This window comes from Emys orbicularis, chromosome 10 (assembly GCF_028017835.1).
Source record: "Emys orbicularis isolate rEmyOrb1 chromosome 10, rEmyOrb1.hap1, whole genome shotgun sequence".
Lineage (NCBI taxonomy): Eukaryota > Metazoa > Chordata > Testudines > Emydidae > Emys > Emys orbicularis.
Window position 1 is genome coordinate 6716075 of NC_088692.1, and position 15986 is coordinate 6732060.

General features: G+C 56.0%; 2 protein-coding genes across 7 annotated transcripts in view; one reads left to right on the forward strand and one right to left on the reverse strand.

Annotated features, from left to right (window-relative positions):
- GRAP (GRB2 related adaptor protein) overlaps positions 1-717 on the forward strand; it is a 35853-nt gene extending 35136 nt beyond the window's left edge. For 2 of the 6 annotated variants that reach the window (XM_065412265.1, XM_065412269.1), the window contains exon 5: positions 108-717. In XM_065412265.1, the coding sequence (XP_065268337.1) occupies positions 108-284 (177 nt within the window). In that variant the 3' untranslated portion in view covers positions 285-717. Of the gene's footprint in view, positions 1-98 lie in introns of all 6 variants that reach the window. The other 4 variants (XM_065412268.1, XM_065412271.1, XM_065412267.1 and 1 more) reach the window with 3 other exon arrangements.
- A 3861-nt stretch (positions 718-4578) lies between these two features.
- Positions 4579-15986, reverse strand: part of SLC5A10 (solute carrier family 5 member 10) — an 89053-nt gene continuing 77645 nt past the window's right edge. The window contains exons 12-15 of the mRNA XM_065411967.1: positions 10269-10437; positions 7656-7871; positions 5477-5582; positions 4579-4772 (exon numbers count right to left, since the gene is read on the reverse strand). Coding sequence (XP_065268039.1) covers positions 4579-4772; positions 5477-5582; positions 7656-7871; positions 10269-10437 — 685 coding nt within the window. The remainder of the gene's footprint in view (positions 4773-5476; positions 5583-7655; positions 7872-10268; positions 10438-15986) is intronic.

Consider the following 15986-nt stretch of genomic DNA (forward strand, 5'->3'; position numbering starts at 1 on the left):
CGCTGAGGGCAGAGGGGGGAAGCAGCATTTGCCTGTGTAGCTTTGATGCCTCCTCTGTCTTTCCCTCCTGACTCCTCTCTCGCTTGGTTTCACTGCAGGTGAAGAAGCCGAAGTTCGTCCAGGCTCAGTTTGACTTCTCCTCCCACGATCCGTCCCAGCTGGCCTTCTACAGAGGGGACATCATCGAGGTGCTGGACTGCCCCGACCCCAACTGGTGGAGAGGGAAGATCTGTGGGCGAATCGGCCTGTTTCCACGGAACTACGTCCACCCCATTCATATGTGACCTGCTAGCCAGTGTCTGCCTGGACACCAGAGCTCCCTGGCTGCCCATTACAAAATAAACTGCAATCCCCTTCACCTGATGCCATAGAGCTTTTAGGGGACAAGTTACCAGAGCACCAAGGACCTTTCCCAGACTTAAAGCCAGACTGGGGGATGCTGCACTGGACAGACCTGAACCCTCTGGGAACCATGTGCTCCGGTGAATCCCCCTGCGCTAGGCATTTGCACATGGGGTTTTCAGTGCGGTGAAGAGGAGGCGATTTACTCAGCCCAGCGCATAAAAGGGACGCGACCAGAGTGAACCTAATGGGGCTCCTAGCAATCCTTATCGCGCCATCACTTTGCTTACGTGGTGTATCCCTTCCTCCTCGTCCTCTGTCTAGCGGCACTGCAAGCCCTTTGGGGCAGGGACCAAGCACGCAATAAACCATCCTAATCCCACTCTCCGAGGGCAAGGCACGTGGAGCTTGGCTTTTCCCAGCTCCTGGGCTTGTGAGCAGCCAGGTGACCTGGCCATCCCAGGCAGCTGTCGAGCCAAGAGGATTAAGAATAACCCTTCCAACAAGTATTTCCTTTGCCTGGCCTGCCTCCTTCTAGAATCAGCCCCTTTCCCTTCCCAGATCTGACAGGCAGGCACTGGGCCAGGGGCTTTCCAGTGGGGTTTCTCATACAGAGCACACTGACCTCTGTAGGTGGGCAAAGGTAGGCATGGTGCCACCGTGCCCAACCAGCTCCAAACCTGCCCCTTGCCCAAACCTCCTCTCCACTCTAGAGCACCAGGGCCCTCGATGCAGCTGTCCCGTCCCCCTGGCGGGTCCCTGGGCATTCTCCCTCCATCCTGCCCTCCCTGCATCCTGAAACTGCGGGGAGTTTTACTTCTACTGTCACAGGGGTTTGCCCCCAGCTGCCATTTCAGGAGACGTATCTTTGAACGTGGGCATCTCTCCCGTCTTTCTCAGCCTGGAGCCGCGAGGACCTGCTTGGACGCTCTCTGCACTGAAGTTCTCCTGAGCCATCAGCGCGAGTGCAATCCACAGTGATTAACGAGGAGGCTGTGGGAGGGGCCCGCGCATTCCTGGCACCTTTAATAGGGCTTCACAAAACGATCAAAGAGGCCGTGTATCTTTTACTGCACCTGGTTACGAGCTGACTCTGACGCGCGGCCAGCTGGGTTCTGTCGCTCATCCGGGGTGGAGAGATTGAATTCACTGTTTATGCAAATGTATCTCTGTCCCACCCAGTGCTGGGGTCGTCCCATTATCAAGAGATGGCTAAATTCTGGGCCAGATCCCACCTTGTCAAAGCAGGTGTGATGCAGCTGAAGTCAGTGGAGTTACACCCTTACGCCAGGTGTGGATTTGGCCCAATGATTAGAAACGGTGCTTGGCTTGTGTGTTGGGCGGGCGGGGAGGTTGTTTTGGCCACCTTTAAAAGCCAGCGTCACGCTTGGGAATCTTGCCAAGTCAAACGCCAAGTGGGAAGGGAGGCTGGCTCCCTGAGAAGAACTGGTGTATTTAAAAAGCAAAGACTGGTGAAACCTGTTAGAGAAGGGGGTCAGAGGCGTAAGATGCCCTTTTTGTTCTCCTCCAACTCACCACAAGGGCTTCAGGGCTTGCTTCAAGCTGTGAGCTCAGTGAGATGCTATTAATGGTCTAAACTCAAGGCCGAGGCCTGAACAAAGCATATAGCACCTTAGACTCCTCAACGATAAGAGGAATTTGTAACACGTGCTACTTCTATACTCACCTGAGCCTTAGGGAAAAGTGGATACAACAGTGGCCAGCAAACTGAGCTGAAGAAAGATAAGGGGTCAACCTGGAAATACTTGCCTAAGAAACATGTAATGAATCTATGGAACTCACTGCTGCAGGATGTCATTCAGGCAAATGGTTTAACTGGCTTCAAAAGAGGATTAGCCACTTCTGTGTATAAGCAAAATGTTTGTAGCTAGGTTCAGAGCTTCCAAGGGGCATCCTAAGTCCAAGTGTTTCAGAGCACCAGAGAAATTTCACCCCATGGGCACAAGTTGGATCAGTCAGGTGCATTATGGGGGATCATCTTCTGAGGCATCAGGCCGTGGTCAATGCTGGCAGCAGGGGGCACCAGACAAAACAGGCTGCCGGTCCACATCAGGGTGGCAATTTTATGTTTGTCCGAACTCAGGCTGAAAACTGGCAGTAATGCCTTGGTCTTTCACTCAGACTTTGTGCCTTGCTGATCGATTGAAAACCAGAGGGTAGCCTGGGACTATAAGGCTACTTCATTCATGGGCACTTAAGTTAAAGGCTACTGAACTAATGTTTGCCTTGCCCCGCATTGGCTGAAGAAGGCTTGAGGCAGGCCTCCTTAGCAACCAAGAATGACAAGTGTGGTCCACAGAAAGCATCTGAGCTGCCTTGGCTTGTCAGCTGCACTGACATTGTGACAGCACCGAGCTACCGAGCCACAGAACCCCGGACAGAGCATCATGTGCTACAGTATGAAACGTCATCTACATCCCCCCTCCGCTCCAACTGGCTCCAAACCTAGCTAGATTGTAAATGCCACGAGACCAGTCTGAACCCAGAATACTCAGTGGGCTCCTTGTTAATATTGGGGGTGCATTAGGGTGTCACGTTCTGACTAATGAGTAATGGTCTCAAGTTGCAGTGGGGGAGGTTTAGGTTGGATATTAGGAAAAACTTTTTCACTAGGAGGGTGGTGAAGCACTGGAATGGGTTCCCTAGGGAGGTGGTGGAATCTCCTTCCTTAGAGGTTTTTAAGGTCAGGCTTGACAAAGCCCTGGCTGGGATGATTTAGTTGGGGATTGGTCCTGCTTTGAGCAGGGGGTTGGACTAGATGACCTCCTGAGGTCCCTTCCAACCCTAATATTCTATGATTCTATGACTACACCTTCAGGGGAAAGGAGAGGCCAGCAGTGGTGTCAGCAGCAGTTTCTAGCTTCTATTTCCAAATCCAAATCAGCTTGATTTTTATATATAGCTTGTTTCCTGAGATCATTAAAGAAAGTAAAGCAGAGCTCTCTCTCCACAGAGACCATGAGACCAGGTTAATGGTGACGTGGTTGGCAAATGAAATGAATCTCACCAATGTACCATGGTTCAATATCAGATATGACCATCTTCTGTTAGCCTGTGTCATATCCAGGGAAATCGGGTATGCACACACACACCAGCTACTTCTGCCATGACATCATCCCATTAGGCCAGAACTTATTGGCTAATATTGCTGCACTCCCCACAAGTACAGCCTCCAGAAAGGCGGTGCTTCCAGGACTGATGTGAAACCCACCCAGATTTCAGTGCTGGAGCCACACAGTTCAATAATTCAGTGATTATTTGCAAGCAACCAAGCAGATGGCATTGCCAAGGCGTGCCCCAGGCACTGGTTGTGGTCAGGCAGATATAATTTCTAGCTGCAAACTGCATTTTAATTCAGAGAAAATAAAAAGTTATTCTGAGGTAACACAAAGGAGGGGGGTATACACAGAACCTGCCGTGAGGCTGGTTTCCATTTCCAATTTTAGGAAGGCCATCCGGAGCTAGAAATACAGGTTACACAGATTCTCCAGGGCTGTCATAAAAGTCTGCATAAGAGAGCTGCAGGCCAGCTTTGTCCAAAGCTACTGCCCCATGCAATGTCTTTGCCCTTTGTACCATAAGCTTCTTTAGAATCAGTGGCTTAGATCTTAAATGATATTCAATGAAGAAACCAAAAATGTACAAGACTGGAAAAGCCAAGTTCAGCTTCTGATCCCAGTGATGGCCCCCCGGGATGGACAGAACGCAATGCAGGGTATGCACGCTGCTCTCAGGCAACTCTGTCAATGCACCTCAGTCCTGACCTGCAGCCCCCCTGCTTTTCCAGCCCTTGATCTTCCACAAATCTCTCCTCTCCCCCGAGCGGAAACACCCCCAGCTCTTCAACTCCTGGGCCCCACCCGAGCACCGCCTGCCCCTGCCATGTGGAACCGGGGAGATCATCCGACACATTTCACGAGCTGTAACTCACATCTATGGGGGTGGAAAGACAGGCCGTAGGGACCTGTTGTGCCAACCCTTGTACTCCGACCTTCTAGCCCACGAAAAACTTTGGGACAAGTTAAGCTGATGCAAAACCCTCCAATGCCCAGAATGTAGGGGGAAGGGAAGGGGGAATTAATCACACAACTGTCTCTTTCCACCTTCCCCTTGCCCCATCTCTCCCCACTACACCTTCCTCCTCTTCCCCCTCACCCCTCCTCCCATCCCTCCCTTCCCCCGATCATCTCCCCCACACCACTGGCTGCAGTAGTGTTAAGCGAAATAGGCATAGCAGAAGACATTGACACACATCAGGATGACAGCATTGATGCAGCAGATCCTCGCCCAGAAGGGGGCCTCTGTGATGTCCCTCGGGGCCTTTGCTGGAGGTCCCTCAGGCTTCGCCCCCTGGGGACTGCAGAAGAAATCCATGCCGGGGCAGGTCCCTGGCGCCCCCTCCTGGGAATCTGTCACAGATGGAGAGAGACTATGAGGGGGACAGAGTCATGGGGACCACCTGCCCTGCACACTTCACATGGGCCAGGGTTGGCCAAAGAGAGCTGTGCCTGAGGATGCGCAGAGCAAGAAGGTCCATGTTTCAAGGGGTGGGAGGCAGGGCCAAGGAGCCTGGACCCAACCCCAAAGCAGAACCTGATCCCTGAATCCACGTGGCTCTGGTTGAAATGAACAAAGACCCCCAGCGCCCTGACCCCTCCCCGGCTCCTCCCCAACCCCCTGAGCTGGGATTGGAACTCAGGACAGTTCTGTGCTCAGAACACGCCCCAGGCCGCAGCAGATTTCCAGGTCTAAAGGCAATTCTGCAGCTGGGACTCCCGCGTCGAGGAGACGTCCCCGCCGTAGCTGGGAGCGAACGAGCGTGCTAGAGTATAGCCACGACGGCACAAGCAGTGGGAGAGGCTAGCCGCTGGGGTACATACCCATCCAGGACGCTAGGCACGTACTCATGCCAGCCAGCCCCTCCCACCACTCACACACCCACGCGCCCTGTCGTTCGCGCCCAAGCACGATCAGATCTACATCCACTATGTCTCCTTGAGGTGGGATTGACACCCCCAACTCAAAGCACAGACCACCCCTTCGTCGTTGGGTTCTTAGTCCCAGCCTTGGGTCCATCCCAAGCCCTGGCTGGTCAATATCAGATCACACGTACCCTCCTTTCCTCTCCTGGGTGAGTGGGTCCCTGCTGATGCGCTGGCCATGGAGATCTCGGGAGGCAGGCGCCCCCGGGAAATGGTCCACCAGGTGAGGTTCTTTATCTGGAACGCAGAGCGGGAAGCTTAGAGGGGCCAGAGCAGAAGAGCGTCATAGCGAGAGGAGATGGGCCGGGTACCCACCCTCTGCCGGGCCCCTTTCAAGTGTCTCAAGTTGGGCATCTGAAAACGGAGGCCCCAAGCGTCACCAGCTGCTATGGCAGACTACGGCTCTGGAGTCTGAGGCCCGATTCTCCTCCCCCTCAGCGGAGCCGCCCCCAATTCCCCCCAGGGTGAGAGGAGGCCCCTCCTGAGGTCGCATGTACTATCTGAGCATAAAGACAATGCTCTCCCGCGGTGCGGCCACAACCACCCTGCAATCCCTCGGCCTGGCCTGGCAGCACTCACGCCCTCCAGGCACGGCCCCGCCTATGGGGTTTGATCCCTCGGTGCCAGGGCCCTGCGTTGGGTGCTGCCATGGTAAACTCGAAGAATCAGCTTGTTGTGGGGGGTGGCCAGATCCGGGGAGCGAATGCAGCAGTGTCTGGGAAGCACCATCTCACATCACCCGCAGGGGGGGAATTGGAGGAGCCCAGTTATTCCTCTGAGGATGCCCAGCAAAGAGCCGGTGGTGAAGGACGACAGGAACAGCCCGTGCCCAGGGACATACCCAGCCCCCACGGTGGGAGGTCACCCAGCGATCTCCCCATGCTGCTCAGCCCGGCCAGCGTCTCCCCCTAAACACCTGCCAGATTCGAACCCCGCTCTGAATTCTCCAGGCCGGATCCTCAGCTGGATGTAAATCAGGGTCATTCCACCCCCTTCAGTGGAGCTACACGGAGGTACACCAGCTGAAGCTCTGGCCAGGGCCTGCGTGGGTCAGCGCAGCCCAGCGTGAGCTCGGCCAGCGGCCAGCAGGCAGGAGAGTCACTGGCCATGCCCACAGCTGGGGCAGGTCCTTGTGCTCCCTGCACCCCAAACTCCTGCATGCTGCCTGGCTCCCCTGAAATAAACCCCATGCTCTGACACCTACCACCATCTCCCTGGCCCCAGACTAGGACAGCAGAACCAACCCCTCAGCCCCAGCCCCTGGGGAAGTCCAGACCCAGAGCCATCCCTCTACGATGGGCTGACCCCAAATGCCACTGGACTGGGGAAGGGGGGGAATTTCCATGTGTGTGTGGGCCCCTCCCCCCCCCCATAGTGTGTTCTGGGTGCGAGCTCCTCACCCTTCCCTGCTCCGAAGCCCCGTCCCCGCTTTCACGTGACATAACATTAACAGGCGTAGGGCAACGCAAACAAGCAGAACACAGCGGGTCAGTCCGCTGTCAGGCTGCCTTCCGGCTGACAACGAAAAACAGTCCAGCCACAGCAAACGGGGGCCAGACCTCAGCCCTGAGCAGCCACGCATGGGTGGAGCAGAGAGGACATTGAAGGCAGTTCCCCAGAGACAGCTATTCTGTGCCTCTGGCTGGAGGATTTGGATAGGTCTCCTTGGCTCGTAGCTCTGCGATCACTGCCCTTGTTCCCATCCGGAACCCCACGTCTGTCCCAAGGAGACACATCCCTTGCTGGACATAGGGACTTCCCTGCACGAAGGAAGGATCCGCGTGCCTGGGTGCACGTCCCGGGTGGATCTGAATGCCACAGCAGTGACTGTGCTCGACACGTAACGGCACCACTGCGCTCCTTTGCGTGGCTACCAAACCTCAATCCCCGTCCAATAGCAGAAGCTGGGCCCAGGGCTGCTTTACCCGTATGTTTGCCCACGGGCCGTGGCTTAGGACTTTTGCTGCCAGCCACGTGCCCCTCGGCATCAGAGCTTCGTGGAGGGAGGGTGCGGGCTGGGTCTTTTCCCTGCGGGGGCAAGTGGAAATAGGAGACCTGTTTGCAGGACCCGCCTCCTGCCTCCTGCCTGACGCGCCCACCTTGGTACCCTCGCCAGACTCCAACAACTTCCGGCTCGGCCTGTGCAAGGGGTTGCGATGAGGGGCGGCTGCCATGGCCTCTTGGCAGCAGGGAGGGAAACAAGGTCAGCCCCGCCCCCCGTCACCAACGCCCCCTTTGCAGTCAAACTGAACAGCTGATCGCTTGATCCTCGTCGGGGCCGTGCAACCCGACCGGGGCGACTTTACCCACCTGCGACTCGGCGGGGGGCCCGCTCAACAAGCTGATCCCCACCACGGCGCCGGCCGTCAGAGCGCAGAGGAGGATGGCGAAGTGGAGGTAGTGAACGTCCTTCACGAGGGAGGGGCGCTCGTCCGGGACGCCACAGCGGGGCGAAGGGTACGCAAACTCCAGCCCCATCCTGGCCAGGCCTAGCGCCAGCCCCAGCATCAGGCCCCAGAAAGCTCCCTGCAAAACAGAGACGTTCAGGGCGACGGCGCCTCTCCCGGAAGGTGAACTCTGCTGAACCCCCTTCCTGGCTCGCCTTTGACAGTGAGCGCTTCCTAATGTGTCCGCAGCCTGGGGGACCAGCCCAGGTCTTGTGACTAAGGCCCTGGGGTGGGACTCAGGAGTTCTAGGTTCAAATCCCAGCTGTGTCGTAGACTTCCTGTGTGATAAGTCGCTTTCTGCAGAGCCGGAGGTGCAGCTCGGGTTCCTGTACACACACACGTTAGCTTTGATCGAGCTAACGCATTAAAAATAGCAATGTAGCCACATGGGCCAGCTGCCAGAGTGCGACCCGGGGTTACCACTCCAGTGGCTACGCGGCTATCTTTAGTCCACTATCTTGATCAAAGCTAGCCCAGGCTCGTCTACCCAAGTGCAAAATTATACCTCCAGCCGCAGTGCAGACATATCTCCTCTCTTGCAGGTGCCCGTCTGTAAAATGAAGATAATGTCTCTTACTGTGCACGTACAGCCCCTAGCACCAAGGGACCCGGATCGTAGTTAAGAGTTACAGTAGAGCCTCAGAGTTACGAACACCAGAGTTACGAACTGACCAGTCAACCACACGCCTCATTTGGAACTGGAAGTACACACTCAGGCAGCAGCAGAGACCAAAAAAAGAAGCATATCCAGTTCAGTACTGTGTTAAATGTAAACTACTAAAAAAATGAAGGGAAAGTTTAAAACAAAGATTTGACAAGGTGAGGAAACGGTTTCTGTGGTTGTTTCCTTTAAATTGAGATGGTTAAAAGCAGCATTTTCCGTCTGCAGAGTAAAGTTTCAAAGCTGTATTAAGTCAATGTTCAGTTGTAAACTTTGGAAAGAACGTTTTGTTCAGCGTTACGAACAACCTCCCTTCCCGAGGTGTTCGTAACTCCGAGGTTCTCCGCGACTGTAATACAAATGTTATTCTCTGGCCAGCCACAAGACAGCTTTGCACAGGTTCTGCCATTGGCTGGGTTCTTTCTTTCCAGGATGCTAACTAAAGAGAATGTAACAAACATGTATTTATGCGGTGGAAAGTCCCTCGTGTCCCAGTCTGCTGTTTGCTAGCGCAGTTGCCTGGCAGTTACTGTTTTCTGTGACACTGAGCTTAAAACTTCCCAGGCCACAGTCGGGCAGCGTTGCATGTCAACGCCTGGGCTGTGCTCACATGTCAGCTACACATGACCCACCCACCAGTTCCTTGGGGAACCACCGCCTCGCTCTGGTCTCAAACGCAGGCAAGCGCGATTTCTGCTCTTCTTTAGGGGACTGGGACTCGGTTCCTCAAACAAAACTCTTCAGAAATCCCTGAGGGTGCCAGCGGCTAGAACCGGCCAGCCAGAACGGGCCTGGCCACGTCCTCATGGCTGAGCCTGACCCCCAAAACCTTTGGCGTTGTCCTACTGAAGAACAACCAATGATCTTCAAGTCCTCAGGAGTACAGAAGTGTAAGGCTCATGGGCCTGATCCTTGGCCTGATGAGACTCAAGGTGCTGCATGCCGTGCCACACCTCCTCCACTTTCTAGTAGCCGCCTTACCACTAAGGGGAAACCGGGGGGGTCCCACTTGGTGGGAGGGTCATGGGACCATTTCACGGGCACTCAGCTAAGACAACAGCATGGTGAGACTTCGCTACAACCCACAAATCAATGTAGGGCCCCTCCTGCCTGTCAACGGTCACGGGACTAGCCCAACGCCCTGCAGGAAGGCTGGGGTCCAGAGGCTACCTGCACCCCTCTGTTTATTCCTTGGTGCCCCTAACGAGAGACCCAGCAATATAGGCGTTTCCACCTCAGATGAGACCCCTGGCCCATCCAAACCAAGCCTCTGCTTCCAGCAGGTACCAGCACCTGATTCTTCAGAGGAAGGTGAAACGCTCTCAGAATTCACAGGCCATGTGCCAGCCTGGGGAGGCACAATCTGGAGACGATGCAGAAATGCAGCAAATGGATTTTCCTGTGTGACCTAGAACAGGGTCTGACCCCAGGTTTCCCCAAGGGAAAGGCCAGCATGCACTGGAATAACAGTGGTGAGCCATAGCAACTGGAATCGCATCAGCTAAGCCGGGCCAGCGCTCTACAAGAGACGCTCTAGCTCAAAGGCTTTCAACCTGTGGTCCACAGACCGTTGGGGATCGAAGATTTCCAAAGGGGGCTGCACCTCTAGTCGAAATGGTTCAGAGGTTGCAAAGCCCTGCTGTAGCTCCACCAGAAGCAGTGGGACCAATGCAGGAATCAGCAGGGGAGGTTGTCTGGCCCGTGATATGCAGGGGGGGTCAGGCTAGATGATCACAATGGTCTCTTCCAGCTGTAACATCTAGGCGTTAAAAGACACACCCCACCCCACACCCCACGAAATGGCAGAGCGCTTACCTGCTCGTTGGCTCGTCTCCAGAAAACTGCCAGGGCGAACACAGCCGTGATGGGCGGGGCGAGGCAGCTGGTCACAGACTGGATGTAGATGTACAGCTGGCCGCTGTTGGAGCTCTGGAGGATGGGGATCCAGACCACGCTGATGGCGACCAGAACCACCGTGACTATCCTGCAGGAGGCAGCAACACCGCGGGTGAAGAAACCGACGTGCCGCCCGCTGCAGAGAAGAGGAAGGGCTAGCCCCAGCGGGTGGCACGTAACACGCTCCTGCGGGAATGCACGTGTGAAGTCTGCCCGGTGCATGCAATATACACAAGGTACAGGCATGAGCTTAGCATACAGCACACATAAGGTACTAGGGGGGCACTTGTCTAGGGTGCCCGCATCATAGGATTTAAGGCCAGAAGGGACCAGTCCAGGTGTGCCAGAACAGAGCAGGCCCACCCAGCCCAGGTAAGAACAGCCCAGGGAGCCCGGGCAGCTGTGAGGAGCCATGGACCCTCCACCTGCCCAGGGTGGGGGGTCTGAGAGCAGCCCCCGGCCTGTGTCCCCCCCTCCCAGTCCCCCGTCCAGGGCAGGTGAAGGGTCTGCAGCTCCCCACACAGATCTTACCCCGACCCAACTCCAGCTTCTGGCTTGCCCGGGGGGCGGGGCCTCAGGGAAGGGTGGGGCCTCGTGCCCCCCCATTAGGAAGAGCCCGTGGCCCCTGGATCAGTCGATCACACACCGGGGTAGACGCACACTGAAATTCAAAGCACAGGGCCAGCCTGGCCTTTACTGATTACAGACACCGGAGTGGACTGTGGCTTTCTCCTAGAGTGACCAGATGTCCCGATTTTATAGGGACAGTCCCGATTTTTGGGTCTTTTTCTTATATAGGCTCCTTTTACCCCCCACCCCTGTCCCGATTTTTCACATTTGCTGTCTGGTCACCCTGCTTTCTCCAGTGCTCGGTATCTCAGTTGCTAGTGGAAGGATCAGTGGATTGTACTGCAGCCCTTCTGTGCTGGGTGCAGCCGGCACAGCTCAGGCAAACCGTTCAAAATGCCAGGCCTGGGCACCGGGGTTCCCAGTGTCTCGTTGGGAGCGGAGCTGCCTTCGTGGTACTCCCAGGTGCCAGCTGGCTCCGAGGTTCAAGGCTGGGACCCCTGCCGGGCAATGCAGAGCACGGAGCCGTGCCCCAAAGCCACAGAGCCAGACATGGAGAAAAGACGCTCCGGGTTCGTTTTATTCTTGCCTCTCACTGAAATAATAGGGGGCGTTGGCACCGGAGGCGAAGCAGCCTGCTGGCTCAGGTCGGGCACACCTAGGGCTGCAGGTCTTTCATTTCCGAGAGTCCCAGCTCCACCGGCGCCTCTCTGCTCCCCGCCCCTGGGAGACACCCTGCTCCCCCACTGCGCCTGGCAGACACGCAACTACAACTCCTTGGCGAGACGCAGCTGTGGGCTGGACACCAGCCACTCCTGAGGCTCCCCTGCTTTCCTGGCTACCCAGCTGCTACATGTCCCCAGCGTGCCGGGGCCTAACAACTAACACTGCCCTGAGCCCGATCCCTTTGCAGGAACAGGGCAATACAACTCACTCAATCCATACAGTGTTGTGTGCTCCAAGGGGCGCTGAACACTAACCTGGAGTGGATCCAGTGTCAGACTGCATCAGAGTCTGTCTAAACACTGCACGAAACCTGGACCGCAATCTGTGTAACACCCAATGGCTCTGAGCACGTTACCGGGGACAGGAGCTGTCATAAACATATAGCTAAGGGTAGCATAAAATCCCACCCCTGCCACCATGTCAGGGTCTTGCAGGCGGGTCCCCACATCTGTACCCCAGAGTTCAGAGTGGGGAGGGAACCCTGACAGGAGCCACTCAGTGCGCTAATGACAGTCATACTTCACTGCCGACAATTTTGTCACCAGCGCAGACCTGCTGCTGCTTGTGGTTCATGCCACCCTATATCCCTGCTGCTCCCAAAGCAGCTGGCAAGCCCATGCTGAAGGAGACAGTTGCCTTAGAGGTACCCAATCCCCTCCCAACAACCGGCTGGCTTACCAAGCACTCTGACTTTGCGTCCCCAGCTGCAGGGCGCTGCGTGTCAGGGAGAGGGCTGAGGCGTGCAGGGCTGGGATCGCTTTTATTTATATCCCAGCCAAAATGCCCTCCGTTTAATTATAATAATCACAAGGCTCTTCCTTCTGGGTCAAATGCTTTGGAGAGCAGGCCTCTCAGACGGCGTGAGATCCAAAGCAAGCCCACCCCCGCCCTCAACCGCCTCTAGATGAACTCCGGGCAGCCCAAAGAAACGAGTCAGTAAGGGAAGCATGAGCGTTTCTTCACCACAGGATTGGAGCCGCAGGGCTTGCTGGGATGCGCCCGGACACCCGCTGTTGTGGTCTGGCCTTGCGTCTAAAAGCAAATGCACGCCTCATTGGGGAGGAGGCTTTTTCACTTGCAGTGATCGGTGGCTGGTTCTCTCACGGCCGTGTGGTAGCCTGGCTTTGCAGCGCTGTCAGTGCTCCGGGAAGATCTTATGCAGAAGGCTGGCTCAGCAGTTTAATGGCAAGGTCCTAGGCTGAGTTGGATCCGGAGCTGCCCGGACAGCAAGGTGTGGGAGCACTGGAGAGGCAACACACTAACCCCTGGGAGAGCGAACATGCGGCGCTGTGGTCAAGTGACCCTCCCAGCCACAACGGCAGCCTCTGGCTGACACTCAAAAAGCACGCGGACGTGGAAACAGCCCCATCTAGCTCCCTCAGCCAGGAGATCTCTGAGCAGGATTCAGTCTTGCCAGGGGTACAGACAAGTGCTACATTTTTAAAAGACATCAGCTCCGGTTAACATGTTCCAAAGTGTCCAGGTGACTTAGAGGCCTTGGATTTAGGCTTGTTAGCCACTTGGGCACTTTCGAAAACGTTACCCTAGACGGAGGGCCCAGTCCCGCAGTCCTAGTGCCCATAAAACTCCCCTGATGGATGGACAAGGGCCTCTGATCAGCCCCCTGGGAATTCCTATCCGATGGTTCATGCACTGGGCTCGGCTGGGTGGAGCCGCATGGCGCAGCCATTCTCTCCTCAGTCCCGTGATCGGCCCAAAGGAGCCGAATGGGAAGATTTCCAATGTGAGCCTCTCAACGATCGAATTCGAGGGCTTCCCGCGGGGTTAAGCCACGTTCCCTGTGGAGAACCAACAGTGGGGTGTGGAGAGGCCTGGAGGGCTGAACATCCACCCACCCTTTCAGGAAGCAGCAGGGGCTAGTGGCCAGGACTAGGCCTCAGGGAACCTGGGCTCTATTCCCAGCCAGGCCCGTCTGTCATCGGTGCGTCTCTAGACCCCGTTCCCGTAGTGCGTGAGCACCTCAATCCTTAACGTGTATATCCTCCCAACGCCCCGGGAGGCTATTACCCCCATTGTACAGCTGGGGGCTGAGGCCCGGAGAGGCTAAGTGACTCACCCAAGGTCACCCAGGAAGTCTGGGGCAGTGCAGGGAATTCAAGCCCCAAGTCCTAGTCTAGTAGCCCAGCCACTGGGCCAACCGCCTGGCGACTTTGGGCAAGTCTCGTCCTGCCTCTGTGCCTGTTTCCCCTCCAGCCCCTCGTAATCCACGCTCCCCAGGCATCCAAGGAGAGGCTCTCCTAGCGCAGGAAAACTCGAGCTCCCGTTAGCTCTCGCCCCCAGTCCATGCTCAGCACCTGCGCTGCTCCAGTCATCTACCACCTCCCACCCATGCACCTCTTCTGCTCGCCACCCCCTGCCCAGCCAGCACCCCCCACGCTGCCCAGCTGCTCTGGTTTCACTCGCTGATCACTAAACTGCAGCTTTCAACCCCTCAGATCCCCGACCAACATGTAGCTCGAGGGACAAGATCCTGTGGGGGAAACCCCTTCCCCAGGAGGCCCTGGGTCCTGCAGGGCAGGGGGAGTCTGTCTCCTAGGGCCTGAACTACCCCATTTATCCACAGAACAGGTGCAGGAGGTTTTATCCTCCCCCACCCCTGCGCAGGGCTTAGATACCCCAGAGAGCGGGAATGATTCCGCCCTGTAACATACTGTAGTGAGGACGTGGTGGCATGGGCTTGCCACCCCAGTATAAGCCCACTGGGGACTCTGGGTACGTAGTTGGGATGCTGCCACGTCTATGCCACCACATCTTCACTGCAATTGCCCACACTAGCTAGATTAAAGCTACCCGGGCTACAGTTCCACCTTGGTTTGCAGTGCAGACGTACCCAGAGACCGCATCCTTCGGGCAGAGGCGGGCTGGCGCTGGACTCATCGGTGCTGCGCCTGGATCAGCCAGCAGTGGGCGCCACTGAGTGGCATGCTTTCTCCTTGCGCTCTGCGGCGCTGTGTCAGGGAGACGGTGGCTCGGATCAGGACTCAAACCCAGGTTCTCTCACCCGGCAGCACAGAGCAATGCAGATAAAAAGGGCAGGCCAGCAGCGGGGCCTGCCCAGGTGATGTCTAAGGGTAGGTCTACACTGCAATTAGACACCTGCAGCTGACCGGGGCTCACGGGGCCTGGGCTAAGGGGCTGGTTAACTGCACTGTAGCTCACCTCGCAATGGTCCTAGTGCCCGTGCACCAGCCCGAGCCCGAACATCTACACTGCACTTAAACTGCCCCTTAGCCCGAGCCCCATGAGCCTGAGCCTGAGCATGGGCCAGACGCAGATTTTAACTGCAGTGTAGACAGACCCTAAGGGGGTTAGGTCTCATCCTAGTGTCAAAGCAGCGTTCTCCTGTTACAGCTCTGAGCAAACCTGCCTCAGGTAATTCCACTCCATCCTGAGTGCCATGAAACATACCAGCGCCTCATCCATGCAGCAACCCTCTATTCCTCTCCCCGGCTCCGGCACACTTGACTTTCTGACTCTTTGAGGCATGCTCTGGCCTGAATTCCCCCAGCGGGGTTTGTCTGTGCCCATCGCATCACCTTGTGTTTAGTCATCTGCTCGTTAGTGCTGATAAAGCTCTGAAAGCCCCCCCAGGTGTGTCATTCTTAATCATCGTGATTCGCGGCGTTGTGCAATCGCACGGGGAAGACCGCACCCCAGCTCGGGGAGCCTCGGTATCCGAAAGGGATGGGGGAACTAGAGGGAATTCAGAGAAGCACAAGAAGGATGACAAGGGGGAGAGAGGGCCGGGCAGACTGGCTTACAAGGCAAGACCAAGAGAGCTAAATCTAAATCACTGGCTAAGTGATGACTAAGAGAGATAGAGTAACAGGCTACGAGCAGTGGAAAGATGTAAACGGACAAGAATGAGAGACATGAGTGTGATCCATGGGGGTGGAGGTTGGGGGAATGGAGTGACATTAAGAAAAGGAATTTATAGCCTGAATCTTAGGAAGTATTCCCTGGAAGCGATACAGTGGATTGTATAGTGTATCCACAAAGCACAGTCGATCTCTCTGTCTGCCCACCTGCCTATCTATTATGATTAATGATTACTTGTCTTATCAGAGCACCTAGGAATACTAGTCCTGCACCAGGACCTTGTTGTGCCCGGTGCTGGACAAACACAGAACAGACAGTTCCTGTGCCAAACAGCTTACAATCGAGCTATGTTATATCGTGCCCATCACCGAGGTATTGGAACGGCTGGTATCTCCAGGGAAGCTGGGGAAGCCCCATCTCTTAGGCCAAAAACCCCCAACCTAGGAAACACACCATGCTACACGAACAATGGTTTGAGCCCAATAACGTGTGTAAATGTACATA